The 20,298-nt window shown below is 39.5% G+C and overlaps 1 protein-coding gene across 1 annotated transcript in view; it reads right to left on the bottom strand.

Annotated features, from left to right (window-relative positions):
* Positions 1 to 4,896: 4,896 nt before the first annotated feature.
* The window catches only part of GPR139 (G protein-coupled receptor 139), a 54,877-nt gene continuing 39,475 nt past the window's right edge, over positions 4,897 to 20,298 (bottom strand). The window contains exon 2 of the mRNA XM_004450398.2: positions 4,897 to 9,130. Coding sequence (XP_004450455.1) covers positions 8,196 to 9,130 — 935 coding nt within the window. The 3' untranslated portion in view covers positions 4,897 to 8,195. The remainder of the gene's footprint in view (positions 9,131 to 20,298) is intronic.

Raw genomic sequence — 20,298 nt, 5'->3', positions numbered from 1 at the left:
TTGGTCTAAGATCTAAATTGGCTGGGTAAGAAGTCTATTGGTTCAGGGCTCAAAAAAAGTTCTCTAATCTACCTTTAGAGCAATAGAGCTGACAATTAATCTCCACCAATCGGTTTCTTGAATCTATTTCTCAACTGGATCCAAACTCAGTGTGAGAGGATATCTGGGCAGAAGTTTTTCAGACCCCTGAAAGTTCAACAGTGAGAAATGCATTTGCGGTGAAATCTCAACCAACCATGGAGGTCAGTTTGCACCAGTGAAATGGTCGAATTAGAGATTATTTGAGAGAGCTATCTTTTGACATTTTTCAGTTCTTATAGCCAACCAAGTGTTACCTAGTAGACAAGTGGCTCTCAATCTCCATTGCTTATCAGAATCACCTGCAAATGCTTTAGAAAATTCCATTGCCTTGGGCCCATTCCCAGAGGTTCTGCTTTAGTTCCTCTGGGGATAGGGCTTGGCCATAAGTGTGTTTTTTTTAAAAAAATTCCAGGTGATTCTAAAGTACAGCTAAGTTTGGAAATCACTAAAATTAAGAAACAGCTGAAGATTCCTTATTTAATAGATCAATGCATGATGCTCCTACCACAGCGGCATGTGAATGGATTTAGATGGCACAAGACTTGGCCTCAGGTAAAATTGAAGCAAATTGTGAAAATAAAGTTTCCCTTTTTAATTTCCTGTCCATCCTTCTAATTAGGTTAGTAGGTGATAGTAGGCTCGTATCACCTATCTTTTGTTTTTAACAAAAAGGGAATTGATATCAAGTTCAGACAATAGTATATGGTGAGAATTTATTCACAATCTTTGATCATTTTTTAATGGTTTCCATGTATTTATAGCTGGTAATACTGGTTTTTCATTTATGGTAGTGTTATAAAGTTTCCTTTGAAAATAAATCAGTGTCTTTCCATCTTGGCTGCACATTGGAATCATCTGAGGAACTTTAAAAACTATTGATGTCTAGATTTTACCCTAGGCTTGTGAATTTTCAAAAGCTCCCCAGGGGTGAGAAGCCACTGTTTTAAACTGTACTAGTCCAGAGCTTCTCAAACTTTAATGTGCGTATGAATCATCAGGGGTGAGGTGGGTTGTAGGATTTTGTTAAAATGCAGATTCTGGCTCAGGAGGCTGGAGTCAGCCTAACAAGTTGGGGAGGATGCTTCTGCAGCAGTTTGGGGGACCATAGTTTGAGAAGCAAGGCTCAAGTGCAGGGGTTCTTACCCTTTTTTGGTTCCAAGAACCCCTTTGCCAGTCAGGTGAAAACCACTGACTTCTCAGAATGTAACGGCAGATAGTTTTATTTAGTTGATTAAAAAAATTAAAAATTAACTTTTATTTTTTTTCCATTCAAGCTCACGGACCCCTGGAATCTTTCCATGGCTACCACCCTCCTCCACCTCACCATGTGGACCCCTGGTTAAGAACCCCTGTTCTAGTGGAACTTGCCTCTATAAGAACTCTTACTATCTTTAAATATATTCATAAGGTAAACAAGGCTGCCCCATTCCTTTTTTTTTTTTTTTTTTTGTGGTGGCGAATTACAAATCCTTATCTTCAGGCATAAAAAACAAATTACTTCAGCACTTTGGACAGAAGCACAGGCGATCATTTTTTAAAGGGCCATTGCCTGAGCTGGAAAAGGAATTGATATCGGTGTATAAAACCATTTGCAAAACAATGGCATTGAAAATATTTATTATTGAAAGTGGTGCATTAAATATTTTTAAAAAAAATAAAGATATTTTATACCTTTGCTGTTAGTGGAGCCTGTATTATTTCATCTACAGTCTTGATCTGATCCCCATGAGACTTAAGATTTTGCATCTGGAGAATGGGGGTAACACTTTCCTTCAAGAATTGTTACGATGATTAAATGAGAAAAGAAGATCCCATTGATTCCTTACTTAAAACTTTCCCATGACTTCCCACCAAATTCCTCACCAGGGCTCACAAAGCCCTACCTAGTTGTGCTCCTGCACCCCTCACTGCCTTGTCCCATACCCTCTCCCTTTGGATCACTATGCTTCAGAATTACTAGTTTTCTTTTATTGCCATGCACACTTTAAGGTTATTCCCATTTCAGGGTATTTGTATTTTTTTGTCCCTTTGCCCAGAATGCTATTTGTATGCTTGTCTCTTTTTCATTTGGGTTCCAGTTCTGTTGCCACCATCTCAAAAAGATCTTCCCTGACTGACTTATCTAATGTTGCTCCTACCCAATCCCAGTCACTTATTATTATTTATCTCCTATTGTCTAGCACTATCTGAAATTATCTTATTTGCTTCCCTGTATATTATCTCTTTGTTCCAATAGAAGGTATGAACTGCAGGGGCAGGAGCCTTATCTGTGTTGTTCACTGATGAATCACCAATTCCTAGGATAGAACTTGGCACACAGAATATTTCAGTTGACATTAGTCAAATAAATGAATGAGCATAGGAGTGGTTGGGACATGGTGGTTGTTAAATGAGTGCCCAATCCCTCGACTCTCTCCTGTCCATCTCCAAACATGTTCAAGTTAAGTGATCATTGGAGATGCTGAGATTAGTATAAGTATTTTCTAACTATTTAGGTTGGAAAGCAAGTTTACAAAATTATATAATCTAGTCTATATTTTTGGGGAAAGGACTGCGGGAAAGAGGTCCTATCAACATCTAGGTTGTAAGAGTTCGGGCACAGGGATTACTTGGGCTGTAGCTTTCTTTTTTTAAAATTCTTTGAGTGAGATAATCTCTAAGACCTTCTCCAGCTCCCTAATTAACCCATGATAGTAAAATAAAAATCTAGCCTTACTGGTTATTCTGCGTTTGCTTCCTGCCTTGCCTCACCTATATTCTTCGCTCTTTTGTGCCTTCGAGTCTGGCCCCTGTGGACTGCATCCTGGCACCCATGCTGGCTGCCTTCTGTTTGAGCTTGACCACTGGGAGGCACCAGCATGATATCCAAGGGGGGGAGAAAGAGGTTGGGATATCCCTTCTTTCTCCATGGCATTCTCTCTCTGGCAATGCTATAGCAGCTTCTTGCTGGAAGACTCCTCCTCCAAGGATCCAGCTCTCTTTGAGCTCCCCATCAGAGTGAGGGAGGTTTCTAGTTCCTAGGGGCTCAACAGTCCTTGTTGCTTCCCTTACTCCCGCTCACACCGTTTCAACAGTCTATTGGTTAAAGTCTTTCATTGAAACCATCTGAGTAAAATTTGGTTTCCTCCAAAGCCATGACTGATACGCAATCCATTTGAAATATACCCAGAGAAACAGAGTCTAAGAACGCCCACTGAGCACCATTTATGGCAGTAATAGACCTCATTATAAGGGTTTCTTCTTTGGGTTTAATCTGCCACCCTCACACTGCAGTTTAAGTCTTACTCCCTCTAGCTCTGACTCTAGTGGAGAAAAATACCATTTTACCGCCATTCTCTAGGTAACAAAGCTCCATAATCACAGTCACTGCTCATCTAGAGAGTTGATGAGAAGGCATTTCTCTTCCCTGTTTTGCTCTTTTTTAATCAGAAAAGTATTTTTTTTTTCTTTTTCTGGCATGACAGTGACACATTCTCCCAATAAACCTAGGAAATTCACAGTGTCTATCTCAGTAGACATGAGCCTCTTATTCCCCTGGTTGTGTCTGGCAAGTACGTGGGTTAATTGCACACCCTCTATAGAGGCTGAGCCATCACATTTAGTGAGAGCATTAATAAAAGGATAAATGTTTAACAGTCCGACCTCCATCAACTAGTTTTTATCCTGCTTCCCTGAGTTGGTGAACAAATTAGTGAGGATGCTGTGGCCATGCCTAGTGGTTTCTGTTTGCAACCCTCTCAGCAAATTCTTTACTTTTCTGTACTTCCCCTTCAACTTGTAAGTCAGCTTCATTCTCCAAGTTGATGCAAAGATAGATTGTGACAATAGTTTGTGGGTGGCTGTCAGAATTGATGGTGGTTTGTGTGGGAAAATGCATAGCAAGTTTGTGAACTGTGGTTAGAATCCCAGATAAAGTCAATTTTTAAAAAATCTACTTCCCAGAGAAAGGTCAAGCCAAGTGCTTTAATTATGAGGCTGTTATAGTATATCTCATGCCTGAATGGCCTGGCTTTGAAGAGCAGGAAAACTATGCAATATACCCAACTCCAGAAAGGACACAAAAGCGATCTAATCTTTTGTGGGATGAGTCAGAATGTTGCAGAGAAGGCAAAGAGGTAGAGTGGAAAGGATGTTGGATAAATTGCTAGGTGACCTGGGCAAGACCCTTAATCTCTTTGGGCCTAGAATCCTCACCCATAAAATGACGCAGAATCAGAGACCATCTTTGACTCTACTACTAATAGTCACCCAGGAGGTAAATACTGGAATTATTGCTACAGCCATTTTAGGAAGAGGAAATTGAGATTCAGAGAGGTTGAGACATTGCTCAAGGTCACACAGTTCGGTTCCTGATTGTGAGAGTTTCCATATATCTTGCAGGTTACTGGGAAAATTAAAATTTGCACCATTTTTTTCCCTAGACATGGACATCTTTCCAGGGATCTTCAAAGACTTGCTCAAGGCCACAAACTTAGTAAATGGTAGAGCTGGGACATCCTTGCCTGCCTGGCTCCAAAGTTCATGCTTTTAGCATGACACTAGATATTCCATTTAGATTATGACCACCATTGAATTGAAAACATGTAGAGGATGTGGTCAGGAGAGTTCAGATTTATACCCAGTGAGCTTCCTAATTTAGGATTATAGGAAGAATAATTCAGCATCCTTAAATTCTGAACTATATCTGGTAAGCAAAAGGCATCTGGGACTCAGGTCTCATTCTAGCACCCAGTACAATGTCGTATGTGCCCTTTTAAAAATCTGAACCAGAATTCTGCAACTGTTTATACATATATGCAAATACCAAACACTGAATGTGCACCATATTAAATTTTATTATTATACAAACAAGTCCAAACACAATATATTATATAATTAAGAAAATACGAACATTTAGTATTTCTCTATGGTACCTCCCACTCTTGGAACTGGAGTAGCCAACGCTGGAGTCTTTCTTTCACTTCAGCTAGGCTCCCCAAGTTGGAGTGCAGGTACCAACTGTGCAAAGTAATCTTTCCCAATTGCAGGGTGTTTGCAAAATGGAAGTTCATGCCTTCTCATGGTCTGTCCTTTTGGTTTGTCTGTCATCTCCCTCATTTCCTTCCCCATTCCTTGAGTTGTTTCATAAAAAGCACAGCATGTACATGTGTAGCATTACTGCATGTCCAATTGGGGCCACAAATCATACAGAGAGATGAGAGTTAACAGTCTTTCAAGAGGCACCACAAAAACCCAATATAAGGCAATTGCTTAAGTGCCATCAGCAGCAGCTCTTTACACAACAGGCTTCAAAATTCAAGGCTTTATTTCCAAAACTGGCCTGAAAGAAAAGGTTTAAAAGTTTTTTTTTAAACTTTTCATTATTGTCCATAATCACTATAAATAAAAATAAATTAAAAGCCTTTAGACTAACTGAAATAAATTTAGGAACTATGTATCAACCTAACCTGATGAGCATGGTATGCATTTTAATCAGAAGACAACAATTCACTGAAGTGACTTCAAGATTCAGACCTCTTTTAAATATAAAATATAGCCAGAAGGAAAAGAGATCACAAAACTACTTGGTACAGTTTCTATTGTTAAGAGAAGTAATAAATGAGGGTATGAAGATAATTTTACAACTGCACACCTGGTTTTTACTTTTTTTAAACATCAACAATTAATTTTTATACACAATTAAAAATGTGGCGTAGAGAGCATTGGGATTGGCATACATATTTTCTATCTTACACACATTCTGAAAAAGGAATTGCTTAATCTTTAGAGATATTGCACTTTGATTCATTCACATATAACTCAAACTAGCATTTTTTCAGAGCTGTGCATTTACAAAAGAAACATACTCGGTGTGGGTAGTCTTTGGTCACAATGTTTATTCATAAAGGGGTGGAATCGCATCATACTCACATTTAACGAACACATATTCAACTACCCCTGCTTGGCAGAAAAGACACAAGGACACCAAAATGGAATTTAAGGGGTGTGAGGAATGTGCCCACCGTTCCACTCAATGACCTTATTCCTGAGAGAGCGTGAGACAGAGATCAACATTTGCTCTTCCCTCAAACAGCTTCCAGGAGCCTCTTGCAGCGGGAGCTTCTTGTTGCGCTAGTGTAATTCTAATATTCTCATATACATTGGACTCATACAATATGATCCCTAAATGCAAGCCAACTCCGTCTTGTCCTCAACCAAAGAAACAACTTGTTCCAACACTGGAGAAAAACTTAGCTATGTGGGGTCTTTAAAGAGATGGAATGGGGTCTCAAACATGGCTCCTTCCTGTGGATTTTGAAAGGTAAATTACTATACCAGACTTTTGTCTTTTGCGCCAACTTTAGAATCTAATCCTTGGTTAAGATGAGACTCTATTGTTGTTTCTTTCAAAGGAGTAGGAATTAGGATCATCAGGAAAAGTATGTTCTGAAATGATGTTCAGTTAGTATTGAGGGCATTGCCTGAAGTTTAGGACTTGTGTCACATTGGGACCTTCTCTACCCCACTCAGTTCTTGCAAAATCCATTAAAAAAGAGAGGCATGTCGTCCAGTTTGGGGATAAAAATGCAGTTAAGAGCTGGCACAAGGAACCAAGTGTTCCAGAAGGACTGCTGTTTGTTTGGTCATCAACAATATTGTGCCATCCCATTATCATAGTAGGAGATTTCTTCCAAAATAGGGATGGTTTCAAGTACTGAAAAGCAGGGAGAGAAGTAGAAAAAATTAATTAAGAGGAACTCCAGCATGGATTTCCCTTTCAAGACACATCACTGGATCCACAGGGGCCTAATGTAATCAAGTGTGTGAGTGCATGCAAGTGCAAACAAGAATGACAATACACAGAGATGCCCCCACTCATTACATCCTGGAACTCTTCTTGCCTTCAACAGGCAAAGAGAGAATAAACAAATACATTTACATTTTACCATTTTTCAAAAGTTCTAGGATAAATAACTTCACTAAGAATGGGCACCATCCTTTCAAGCCATGTGCATCAACATGTAGACCAGCAGACTGAATGGGCATCTCTGCATGCCAATTGTATTTGCATTTGTGGCTGGATGGCAATGCCAGCTGGACTGTGGGGCACAGTTGAGAATGCCTCCTTTCACACTTGGAGAGAGAACACTTCCTGACCCTCAAACGTTAAATGCAGTTTGGAAGTCACTTCATATAAAACAATTTGGTGAGGGTTTCGGCAAGCAAGGAGGCAGGGTTGGCAGCTCTATGCATACAAGGCTTCTCCAGGAATCTTGAACGACACTGCAACAAGAAGCTTTTTTGACTAAAGGGATAGCCAATATGGGGATGGATCAAAACAATGACAAGAGTGGGCTTAATTTTTTGTTTTTCTGGGCTCAAGAATTCCTCCTTCTGCCCCCACACACCAGGCAGGGTCTTTGTTTTGGAGGAGAGAGATAAAATCTATACATAACGGCAAATAGAAAGACTACATCTTAGACCCCAAGTCTGAGGGTCATAGTTGTGTTGGTTTGGAGCCTTTCTGCAGAAGCTCTGGCCAGAGTTTGGGTGGGATTCAATACTCCTTGGTCCCCACAGTGTCATTCTGCAGCTAGGGGTGCCAGGGCTACTTTAAGATTGCAACCCTTTCTAGGACAAAGGGCACCTTGGAAAAATCCAGAGCCGGTCAGCATTGTTAGCTGCTGGGAACGGCACAGTGAAGTGATGGATAACCTCAACTTTTGGGAGAAGAGGGCTCAGCTATGTGTAACTGCAGTTGGTATGTCACATAAATGAACATTTCCCAGTGACTGTGGATGGTGCCAGGGCTAAGTCACAGACTATTTCTCTACTGCATGACCTTACTCGCCACAGGATGATGACACAACCTCTAATGGCATCTTCAAATTGGTAGGAACTTTAGCTGTCTTCTTGACTTTGTGAAAATGAATACACAAATAAAAACAATATTCATGCTTTTCTTTCTTCTCTTCCATCCTTTCTCATCTACCAACCAGCCTGAGAATTTCTCGGTCTGTAGAGACAGGAAATCAGGTTAGCACTCTCAAGGAGAGCTGTTCGGCCATAAGATGGGACTCCCTCCCATCTGAAAATGGATTAAACAGAGGCACACAGGTGCCACACCTATGGGGTCATGGAGATACTTTTATAGGCTTTCCATTTTTGTCATACTGGTACACCAGCATCTTGATGCAGTGTGAGTTGGCTGGTGAGATCCAGGGGCTACTCGTTATAGAAAAGTTATGGTTGGTGTAGAACTGTACAGGCTGCTTCTGGCACTTGAAGAAGGCCTTGAGAGTGGCAGCTGCCATGGTGCGGAACCGCTTGCTGATGAAGCAGTAGAGGAAGAAGTTGATGGCTGTGTTCAGAAGAGCCAACATGTTGGCAATGTCGGACATGATATGCACCAGCCAGCGGTTCTGGATGGGAGCCCCGTAGAGGTGGTAGAGAATCATGATGATGCGGGGTGCCCAGAGGGTGGCGAAGATGGAGGTAATGGTGAACAAGATGGCAGTGGTTTTCCCTGTGGAGTAGCCACGGAGCCGAAAATTGCTCTTCCTTCTGAGCTTGTACACAATAATTGAGTTTAAGATGAAAAATATAGAGCAGGGCACCAGGTACACAGTGAAGCAGTGAATCCAGATGAGGACGTGATGCATGGAGGTGCTGATATAGTCTTCAGTCCAGATGTTGGGCCACCAGTAGTAGGGGATGCTGGTCAGGAAACAGGTAATGTAAACACTCACGATGACTTTCCGGGTGCGGGCTGGGTAGGAGACCGTGTGGTATTTGAGTGGGTGGCAGACAGCGATATACCTGTCAATTGTTAATGGAACAGTAATCCAAATGGAGGTGTGGATGGATGAGAATTCCAGCACTTCTATGATTTTGTCTGGGACCTGAGGCATCTGCATGTTCAAGATGAAATCTTCCAACAGGAAATCCACAAACACGATGAAAAAGAGAACCAAAATATCAGCAGCAGCAAGTGCCAAGAGATAGTTGTAGGAGGACTTCTGCCTTCTGGCCACCAGCTGAGAGAGGATGATCACCGTCAGGATGTTTGCTGTGGAAGGAAGAGAATCTGGTTTATCTTTAAAGCAAAGACGAGTTCTTGGCTACCCTGAAAGTCCTACTTAGGCACCTCTCCAAAGTATGTTTCTTGGGGCATTCTCATGGAAGTCAAAGGGATTGAACCAATGTTTTTGAGGGGCAATCTCTGTATTACCAATTGCCTCTAATTTAGACATCTGGATATTATTTTGCTGAGTCATGCCTACATTGTAGTTTACTTGTTCTTCATATGACCATGAGAGATGGTAATTCTACTTTCTTCACTTTAGAGATGAAACTGATTCAGAGAGCTTAGGGAACCCGTTTAGAGTCACAGTTAATAAGCCATGACAGGGACAAAATCTAGACCCCCAGATTCCAAATCCCATGCTCTTTTGTCTGGCTACATGGAAAATATGGGACTGCTTTTCAGGTAGGAGACTGGATCCTATGACCACTTAAGAACCTTTTTAGAACTGGGGTTTTAGGATAGGATCATTCCTCTTGAAGTGGGTTTAGAATTGAAGGAACTGAAAAGATCATGACTTTCAGATTAATTTTAAAAGAAATTATACTTATTTTTTGGGTAGGCAATATACACACATGGTATAAAATTTTAAAAACTAATGGAGAAAAGTAAATTTCCCCTCTACTCTTGCTTTCCGGTTACTTAAATTGCCCTCCCTGAGGGTAAGTACAGTTAAGGAATAATCTATGCTTTGAAGTTACTCCCTTCCTATCCTCTTCCCTCCCTCCATCCTTCCTTCCCTTGAGGCTACCACAGTGCTGCAGGATCACCTTTGCATGTTCTTACCTGCTTTTATGCTGAACCCATCTTTCTACATGTTACTTCTGTCATTCAAATTATATTTACTTTTTATTTTTTCACCATTAAAATAATTAGAGAATTTTGGGTTTCCAGAACAATCATGCATTAAATACAGGACTCCCACATGCCACTTTAATATTAACACCTTGCATTGGTGTGGAACATTTGTTAACATGGATGTAATCACATTTTTATAATTGTGTAATTGTTCTATTAACAATTGTCCATCACTTAATTAAGGGTTTACTATTTGTGTAGTGTAATACCACGGATAAAAAAAATATTCTATTGCCATACAGACCTCCTAACATTTCCTCTTTTAGTTATATTCATATATATATATATGTATGTATGTATGTATATATATATTTCAGGGTTGTTAATTATGTTCACAATGTTGTGCTATCATTCACCATCCATTAACAAAACATTTCCATAGTCCCAAGTAAGAACTCTGTACATTTTAAGTCTTAACTCCCTAATCCTTATCCCCACCCCTGGTAACCTATATTCTAGATTCTGACTTTACACATTTGTTTATTCTAATTCTTTCATATCAGTGAGAACATACAAGAGCTGTCCTTTTGTGTCTGGCTTATTACACTCAACATGATATTGCCAAGGTTCACCCCATGTTGTTACATGTATCAGAACTTTCTTCCTCTTTATGGCTGAATAATACTGCACTATGTGTGTGTACTATCTTTTATTTATCCATTCATTGGTTGATGGACTCTTGGGTTGCTTCCATCTTTCGGTGATTGTGAATAATACTGCTATGAACATTGGTATGCAAATATCTGTTTGAGTCCCTGCACCCAATTCTTTTGGATATATACTTAAAAGTGGGATTGCCAGGTCATATGATAATTCTTTGCTTCACTTTGTGAGGAACCACCAAACTGTCTTCCACAGCAGCTGCACCATTTTACATTCCCATCAGCAATGTACAGTGTTCCTATTTCTCCATATCCTCTCCAAAACCTGTAGTTTTCTGTTTTTTTTTTTTTTTAAATAGTAGCCATTCTAGTGGATATGCAATGGTATCTTATTGTGATTTTGAGTTGTATCTCCCTCATGGCTAATGATGTTGAACATATTTTCATGTGCTTTTAGACATTTGTATATCTTCTTTGGAGATGTCTATCAAGTCATTTGTTCATTTTTAAATTGTATTGTTTGTCTTTTTGTTGTTAAGTTGAAAGATTTCTTTATATATTCTGGATGTTAAACCTTTATCAGATAAAAGTTTCCCAAATATTTTCTCCCATTGTGTAGACTGTCATTTTACTTTCATAATAAAGTCCTTTGTGGTCTAAAAGTTTTTAATTTTGATGAGGTCCCATTTATTGATGTTTTCTTTTGTTGCTTGTGTTTTGGGTGTAGTCTGAGAAACTACTGCCTACCAAAAGTCCTGAAGATGCATCCTTAGATTTTCTTCTAGGAGTTCTGGCTCTTACATTTAGATCTTTGATCCATTTTGAGTTGGTATTTCTATAAGGTATGCAGTAAGAGTTTTCCTTCATTCTTTTGCAAATAGAGATCTAGTTTACCTAGCAACATTTGTTGAATAGTAATTTTTGCCAATTGAGTGGTCTTTGCCCCTTAATAAAAAATCAGTTGGCCATAAATGTGAGGATTGACTTCTGAGCTCTCAATTAGATTCCATTGGTCTATGTGTCTGTCTCTTCTTGTGCCAGTACCATAAAGTTTTTTTTTTTTTAAAGATTTATTTATTTAATCCCCCCCCCCCTCCCCTGGGGGTCTGTTCTCTGTGTCTATTTGCTGCGTCTTGTTTCTCTGTCCGCTTCTGTTGTCGTCAGCAGCACGGGAAGTGTGGGTGGCGCCATTCCTGGGCAGGCTGCACTTTATGTTGCCCTGGGCGGCTCTCCTTACGTGTGCACTCCTTGCGCGTGGGGCTCCCCTACGCGGGGGACACCCCTGCGTGGCATGGCGCACATCAGCACTGTGCATGGGCCAGCTCCACACGGGTCAAGGAGGCCTGGGGTTTGAACTGTGGACCTCCCATGTGGTAGACGGATGCCCTAACCACTGTGCCAAGTCCGTTTCCCACCATAATGTTTTGACCACTATAGCTTTGTAATAAGTTTTTAAGGTCAGAAAGAGTGAGTCCTCCAACTTTGTTCTTCTTTTCCAAGATGTTTTTGGCTTTTTGTAGCCCTTTACCCTCCCAAATAAATTTGATGATTGGCTTCTCCATTTCTGCAAAGCTGGCAGTTGGAATTTTGATTGGGATTGTGTTGAATATGTAAATCACTTTAGGTAGAACTCACATCTTAGCAATATTTAGTCTTAAATTCATGAACACAGAATGTCCTTCCATTTATTCCTGTATACAAAATCTTTACCTTTTGGGTTGGATTTAGTACTAGATTTTTTATTCTTTTAGTTGCTATTGTAAATGATTTTTTTTCTGGATTTCTTCTGTTCATTGCTTGTGTATAGAAATATTAATGATTTTTAAAAATATATTTTTATTAGAGAGGTTGTAAACTTACAAAACAATCATAAACATGTGTGGAATTTCCAAACAGCACCCCTCCACCAACACACTACAATGTTGTGGAACATTTGTTACAAAATACGAGATATTAATAATATCATCAGACTATTAGTACTAACTATGATCTATTAGTGTAAATTTGATATACTTTTTCCATACTCCCTATTATTAACACAGTACATCTTTGCACTGATGCAAGAATAGTACAGCATTGTTGTTAACTATAGTCCATAGGTTACATTAATTGTATTTTCCCAATGCTTCTCCACGTTCTTACCACCTTGCAATAGTGATACACATTTGTTCTAGATCATAGAACTAGGCCATTCTTGCATTTGTACTATTAACCACAATTCTCATCCACCTCTGGGCTCACGTAGTTATTCAGTCCTTAGATTATTTTCTAGCTTTCTTTCAATTGACATTTACATCCCTAGACTACTTTTTTTAACCACAGTCACATTTATAGACCAGCTACATTAGTTTGACTCATTATAATTTGTTGCCATCAACTTTATCCATTTCCACACTTTTACAATCAAGTTAATTAAAACTTCCACCTATATTAAATATCAGCACACCTTCTTAGCCCTCCTCTTACCTCCTAATAACCTTTACTCTAGGTTTTAACTCCATGCACTTTATTCTTCATATTTAGTTCATATTAGCAAGACCAAGCAAAATTTGTCCTTGCAAACTAGGGAAATGATGCAGTATTTGTCCAATTTGGATGCCTTTTATTTATTTTTCTTGCCTATTTGCTGTAGCTAGAACTTCTAGCACTATTTTGAACAACAGTGGTGACAGTGGGCATCCTTGTTTTGTTCCTGATTTCAACGGGGAAGCTGTCAGTCTTTCACCATTGAGTACAATGTTAACTGTGGGTTTTTCCTATATGATCTTTATCATGTTGGGAAAGTTTCCTTCAATTCCTATCTTTTGTAGTATTTTTATCAAGAAAGGATGCTATGTTTTGTCAAATGCCTTTTCTGTGTCAATCAATAGGATCATGTGATTTTTCTTCTTTAATTTATTAATGTGCTGTATTATGCTGATTGATTTTCTTGTGTTGAACCACCCTTGCATGCCTGGTGCAAAACCCATTTCATCATGATGATATATTCTTTTAATGTGCTATTGGATTTGACTAGCAAGGATTTTTTTTTTTCAGGAGGTCCCAAGGACCTCATCCATGGGAAGCAGGTGTTCAACCACTGAGCTACATCTGCTCCCCAATGAGAGTTGTTTTTTGTTTGTTTGTTTGTTTTGTTTTGTTTTTAGGAGGTACTGGGTACCAAAACTGGGACCTTGTACATGGGAAGCAGGCACTCAACCACTTGAACTACATCTGCTCCCCCAATTATGAAGTATTTTGTTGAAGAGTTTCGCAACAGTATTCATAGGGAAATGGTCTGTAATTTTCTTTTTTTCAAAATATCTTTATCTGATTTTGGTATTAGGGTGATATTGGCTTCATTGAATGAGTTTGGTAGTGTTCCTTCTTGTTCATTTCTTAGAAGAGTTTGGGTAAGATTGGTATTAAATCTTCTTTGAATGGTCTTTTCTTTTCAGGCTGTAGCACTCCCTTTAGTATTTCCTGCAAAGTTGGTCTCAGTTACAAACTCTCTCAGATTCTGTTTATCTGTGAATATTCTAAATTCATCCTTATTTTTGAAAGATAATCTTGCCAGATATAAATTACTTGTTGGCAGTTTTTTTTCCCTTGCAGTATTGTGAATATATTATACCACTGCCTCTTGCCTCCATGATTTCTGATGAGAAATCATCACTTAATCTTATTGGGTATCCCTTATAATGATTCATTGCTTTCTCTTGCTGCTCTCAGAATTCTTTCTTTGTCTTTGGCATTTGACTTCTGATTATTAAGTGCCTCAGAGTAGGTCTAGTTTGATTTATTTGAGAGGGATATGTTGTACTTCATGGACATGGATATTTATGCCTTTCAATATGGTTGGGAAATTTTCAGCCATTACTTTTTCAAATATTCCTTCTGCCTCCTTTCCTTTCTCTTCTCCTTCTGGGACTTCCAAGACACATATGTTTGCATGTCTATTGGCTGTCTATTTGCATGTCTGTTGGCTCCCTGAGACCCTGTTCAGTTTTTTCCCATTCTTTTCTTCATCTGTTCTTTCATATCTTCATTTTTTGAGGCCATGTCTTCAAGCACACTGATCTTTCTTCTGCCTCCTCAATTCCATTGTTATATACCTCCAGTGTTTTTTTTTTAAATTTCACTTATCATGGTTTTCATTGTCATGAGATTTGCTATTTTTCTATGTATGCTTTCAAATTCTCCTTTGTGCTCACCCAGTGTCTTCATTATCCTTAATCTCTATAGCCATTTCATTGAATCTATTAAGATTTATTTAACATTTATGATTATTTGTCTCAATTCCTTTATGTCATCTAGAGGCTTATCTTGTTCCTTTGACTGAGTCATATTTTCCTGTTTTTTACTATGGATTGTTGGTGTCTTGGCATCTGACTTACTAGATGTATTTATTCCGGGTGCAGTTTCTCTCTTTAGTTTAGGATTTTCTTGCCCTTTCTCCCTTGCTGGTTGTGTAGTAAGAGGTGCAGATGTAGTTGGTACTGTAAGCTCTGGAGGCTGAAGCTGCCTGCCTTGCCCCAGGAACTGATGAAGCTTCTCCCACCTTTCTCCTCTGCCAGGGGTAGGAATGGAGCTGCAGCTGTGTGTAATAATCCAAACCTGCAGGCCAAGACCATCTGTTGTTGCCTGGAAAGACTGATGAAGCTTCAGGCCCCTTCCTCCCCTGCCTGGGGTGGGGTTGGAGCTGCAGTTGTGGGCAGCAAACTAAGCCATGCAGGTCAAAACTGACTGCTGTTACCCAGGTTGACTGAAGTAGCACTGACCCCCTCTTTCCCTACCAGGTGTGAGGATGGAGCCTCCAGAATGGCCATGATCTAATCCATGTAGGCCAAAATCATCTGCAGTTGCCCTAAAAGGCTGAGGGAACACTGTGCTTTCTGCCCTTTAAGAGGTCAGAATGGAACCACAGGCACCCAACACGAGTCTGTGTAGTCCAAAAACACCTGCAGTTGTCCAGGTAGGCTGAGGAAACACTGGCCCCTCCTGTGCTATGGAGGAGGCAGCAGTGAAGTCCCAGGCTCTCAACAAACCATTCTCTGTGGGCTGAAGGTGCCTGCAAGTGCCCAGAGAGGCTGAGGAAGCACAGTTCTCCTCCTATCCTATGGGGGGTGGGCAGGGATGGAGCTAGAGGTGTCCGAGTATCCAGTTGGTGTGGGCTGAAAGTGCCTGCAGTTGCCCAGAGAGGTTGCAGAAATGCCAGCCCCCTCTTATCCTATGGGAGATGTGGGGATGAAATCAAAGGTGCTTAACAAATCAGTCTGTGCAGGCCAAAAGCACTTGCAGTTGCCCAGAGAGGCCAAGGAAGCACAGCTCCCCTCCTATCCAATTGGGGTGTGAAGATGGAGTCGCAGGTGTCCAACTATTTAGTCTGTGCTGCCTGAAAGCTCCTACAGTTGCCTGGAGGGGCTGGTACAGTCCTCCCAGCTTCCTTCCTGCCAGAGGCTGGGGCCTAGGCTAGGGCTACAATCTGATCTGGGTAGAAAGAAGCCAGTCCCTACCATCTGTCATTTTTGATCAGCCCCACTTTCTCTCATGCCAGAGGGAGAGTTAAAATTGTGGCTATCAGCTGCTTGCCAACTTGGATAGGTTCAAGCTTTAACTGTTCTTAGGATTATACTTTAGCCAGCTGAATTTACTAATCAGTAGCTGAAGTTGATACCCAGCCATTTCTTCCTTCCCCATTTTTAAGAAGTGGAGCTTCCAACTCCAACCATGGAATAGCTCCCCAGGTGGCTTCTGCCACCAGTGGAGGATGGGCATCGGCCTCTGTGGCGTGGAGCACTCTACTCATGAATCTTCACTGCAGACAGGGAGTCTCTTCCTTTCATTCTTTCAAGGATGTTGTAGGATGCTCTTCTGGTGTCCTGGAGCCCCAACAGGTGCTTTAGATAGCTCTGGGTGATTACTAACTGCCCAGGAGTCAGGATGAGCTGACTCTTGGAGTGCCTTACTCTACCGCCATCTTGCCCCGCCCCCTTTGAAATAAGAATGATTTTTGAGTGTTGATTTTGTAACCCTCCACTTTGCTGAATTCATTTATTAGCTCTAGGAGCATTGCTGCAGATTTTCAGAATTTTCTATATATAGGATCATGTCATCTGCAAATAGGGAAAGTTTTACTTCTTCTTTTTCAATTACTTTAATATTTTTCTTGCCTATTTTCTCTGGCAAGAACTTCTATTACGATGTTGAATAACAATGGTGGCCGTGGGCATGCTAGTCTTGTTCCTGATCATAGAGAAGGGGTTCTTAACCAGGGGTTCATAGAACCCTTCAGGGGTCTGTGAACTTGAAATGAAAATTCAAAAAAAACATTATTTTTGTGGGGACATGTTGGTGTGGGTGTGACATATTTATTTAAGAATACACAATATAGTGTGGACTTACGATGATTTTTTTTTTATTTTTCAAAGATTTATTTATTTATTTACCCTCCCCCCCCCGCCATTGTCTGCTCTCTGTGTCCCTTGGCTGTGCTCTTCCGTGACTGCTTCTATCCTTATCAGCAACACTAGGAATCTGTGTTTCTTTCTTTGTTGCGTCATCTTGTTGTGTCAGCTCTTCCTGTGTGTGGTGCCATTCTTGGGCAGGCTGCACTTTCTTTCGCGCTGGGTGGCTCTCCTTACGGGGCGCACTCCTTGTGTGCGGGGTTCCCCTATGTGGGGGACACCCCTGCATGGCATCGCACTCCTTGTGGGCATCAGCACTGCACATGGGCCAGCTCCACATGGGTCAAGGAGGCCCCAGCTTTGAACCCTGGACCTCCCATGTGGTAGGCAGATGCCCTATCCATTGGACCAAGTCCGCTTCCCTGATTTTTATTTTGATGTAGTGTATTCTGAGTGTAGTAGATAACTGTCTGCAAAAAGGCTGGTAGGATGACAGAGATGGTTTTATGACACTCAGGGAAAACTCAAATTTCTACATGTTTGCTGAAAAAGACCACTTGAACAGATGCTGAACCATGTTAGGTTATCAGGTATTGAAATTAAGGGAACACTGTAAAAAATAATTTTGAATAATCCTAAAATTTAATTTAAAGACATGCTGATGTCATAAAACTACTTGTTGCTACATTCTGAGAAGGGGTCTGTGGTTTTTACCTGATTGACAAATGGGTCCATGGACAAAAAAGGCTAAGAACCCCTGTCTTAGAGGGAAAGATTGCAGTCTTTCACCCTTACGCAGGATGTTAGCTGTGGGTTTTTCATATATGCCCTTTATCATGTTGAGGAAGTTTCCTTCTATTCCTTGTTTACTAAGTGTTTTTATCAAGAAGGTGCTGAATTATTTCCAATGCCTTTTCTGCATCGATTGATACAATCATTTGTTTTTCCCCTTCATTCTGTTAATGTAGTGTATTACATTAATTGATTCTCTTATATCGGACCACCCTTGCACACCAGGCATAAATCCCACTGAACATGGTGTATAATTCTTTTGGTGTGTTGTCCTACTGCTTTGCTAGCATTTTGTTGGAAATTTCTGCATGTGTATTCATAAGAGCTATTGCTTTGTAATTTTCTTTTCTCATAGTATCTTTATCTGGCTTTGGTATGAGTGTGATGCTGGCTTCATAGAATAAATTAGGAAGTATTCCCTCCTCTTCAACAGTTTGGAAGAGCTTCAGCAGGATTGGTTTAGCTCTTCTTGGAATGTTTGATAAAATTTCCCTGTGAAGTCTTCTGGTCCTAGGTTTTCTTTGTTGGGAGGTTTGTGATTACTGATTCAAGCTCTTTGCTGGTTATTGGTTTGTTGAAATCTTCTCTTTCTTCTTGAGTCAGTGTAGGTAGTTTGTGTTTCTAAGACTGTCCATTTCATCTAAGTTACCTAATTTTTTGGTGTTGGTTATTCAAAAATTCCACTTATAGTTCTTTTTATTTCACTGGGGTTGGTAGAGATGCTATTTTAGTTATTTGTGTCCTCTTTCCTTTTTTCTTCATCAGTTTAGCTAAAGGTTTGTCAATTTTATTGATCTTTCCATAGAACCAACTTTTGGTTTTGTTGATTCTCTCTATTCTTTTTTGTTCTTTAGTTAATTTCTCTCTGCTCTAATCTTTGTTATTTCTTTCCTTCTGCTTGCTTTGGGTTGGTTTAGTCTGCTTTTCTTTTTCTAGTTCTTCCAGTTTTGAGGTAAGTTCTCTGATCAGAGAATTTTCTTCTTTTTAAATGTAAGCATTTAGAGTTATAAATTTCCCTATTAGCACTGACTTTGTGGCATCCCATAAGTTTTGGTATGTTGTATTTTCATTTTCATTCATCTCAAGATATTTCCTAACTTTCTTTGTGATTTCCACTTTATCTGATTGGTTATTTAAGAGTATGCTGTTCAATTTCCATATATTTGGGAATTTTCCTTTCTCCCTCTGTTATTGATTTCTAGGTTCAGTCTGTCATGATTAAAGAAGATAGACTGTATGATTTTAATATTTTTGAATAGTGGAATGGGCATGCAGAAGCCAATTATCAAGTTTATTTAGAAGGGCGGGGGCCCCAAATAGCCAAAAACATCTTTTAAAATAAACCACAAAAGCCAAGTTGGAGGACTCACATTTCCTGACTTTAAAGCATATTACAAAGTTGCAGTGGTTGAAACAGCATGATATTGGCATAAAGACAGATATCTTGACTAATAGAATCAAATTGAGAGTTCAGAAATAGACCTTCACATATATAGCCAATTGATAATTTGACAAAGCTATCAAGTCCACTCAATTGGGAAATAATAGTCTCTTCAACAAATGGTGCTGGGAGAACTGGATATTCATATGAAAAGAATGACATATATAAAAAATCAACTCAAAATGGATTCAAGATCTAAATATGATCCAGAACCATAAAACTCCTAGAAGAAAATGTGGGGTAGCATATTCAAGATCTTGTAATAGGCAATAGCTTCTTAGACTTTACACCCAAAGTACAAGCAAAAAAAGAAAACAGATAAATGGGACCTCATCATAATAAAAAGCTTTTGTGCCTCAAAGGACTTTATCATGAAAGTAAAAAGATAACCTACAAAACGGGAGAAAATATTTGGAAATAGCATATGCAATAAGGGAATAATATCTACTGTACATATATTTATATATGTACACACACATATATAAAAATATATATAAAGAAATCTCTCAACAACAAAAAGACAGAAACCCAATTTAAATATGGGCAAAAGACTTAAACATACATTTCTCCAAACAAGATATACAAATGGACAGAAAGCACATGAAAAGATGCTCAGTATCATTAGCCATCAGGGAAATGCAAATTAAAACCACAATGAGATACCATTTCACACCCATTAGAATGGCTACTTTTTAAAAAGCAGAAAATAAGAAGTGTTGGAGAGTATGCAAAGCACAAGTAACAAAAGAGAAGAAGAGATAAATGGGACTTCCTTAAAATTAAAAACTTTTGAGCTTCAAAGGACTTTATCAAGAAAGTGAACCGGCAGCCTACCAATGGGAGAGAGTATTTGGAAACCATATATCCAATAAAGGTTTAATATCCAGAATATATAAAGAAATACTTCAACTTAACAACAAAAAGACAACACAATTTAAAAATGGGCAAGTGATTTAATAAGCATTTCTCCAAAGAAAACATGAATGGCCAAAAGCACATGAAAATACACTCAACATCATTAGCCATGAGGGAGATGCAAATCAAAACCACAATGAGATATCATTTCTTACCTGG

This window comes from Dasypus novemcinctus, chromosome 23, assembly GCF_030445035.2.
Source record: "Dasypus novemcinctus isolate mDasNov1 chromosome 23, mDasNov1.1.hap2, whole genome shotgun sequence".
Classification (NCBI taxonomy): Eukaryota; Metazoa; Chordata; class Mammalia; order Cingulata; family Dasypodidae; genus Dasypus; species Dasypus novemcinctus.
Note: the sequence above shows the minus strand (reverse complement) of the source record. Positions and strands in the feature narration are given on the sequence as shown.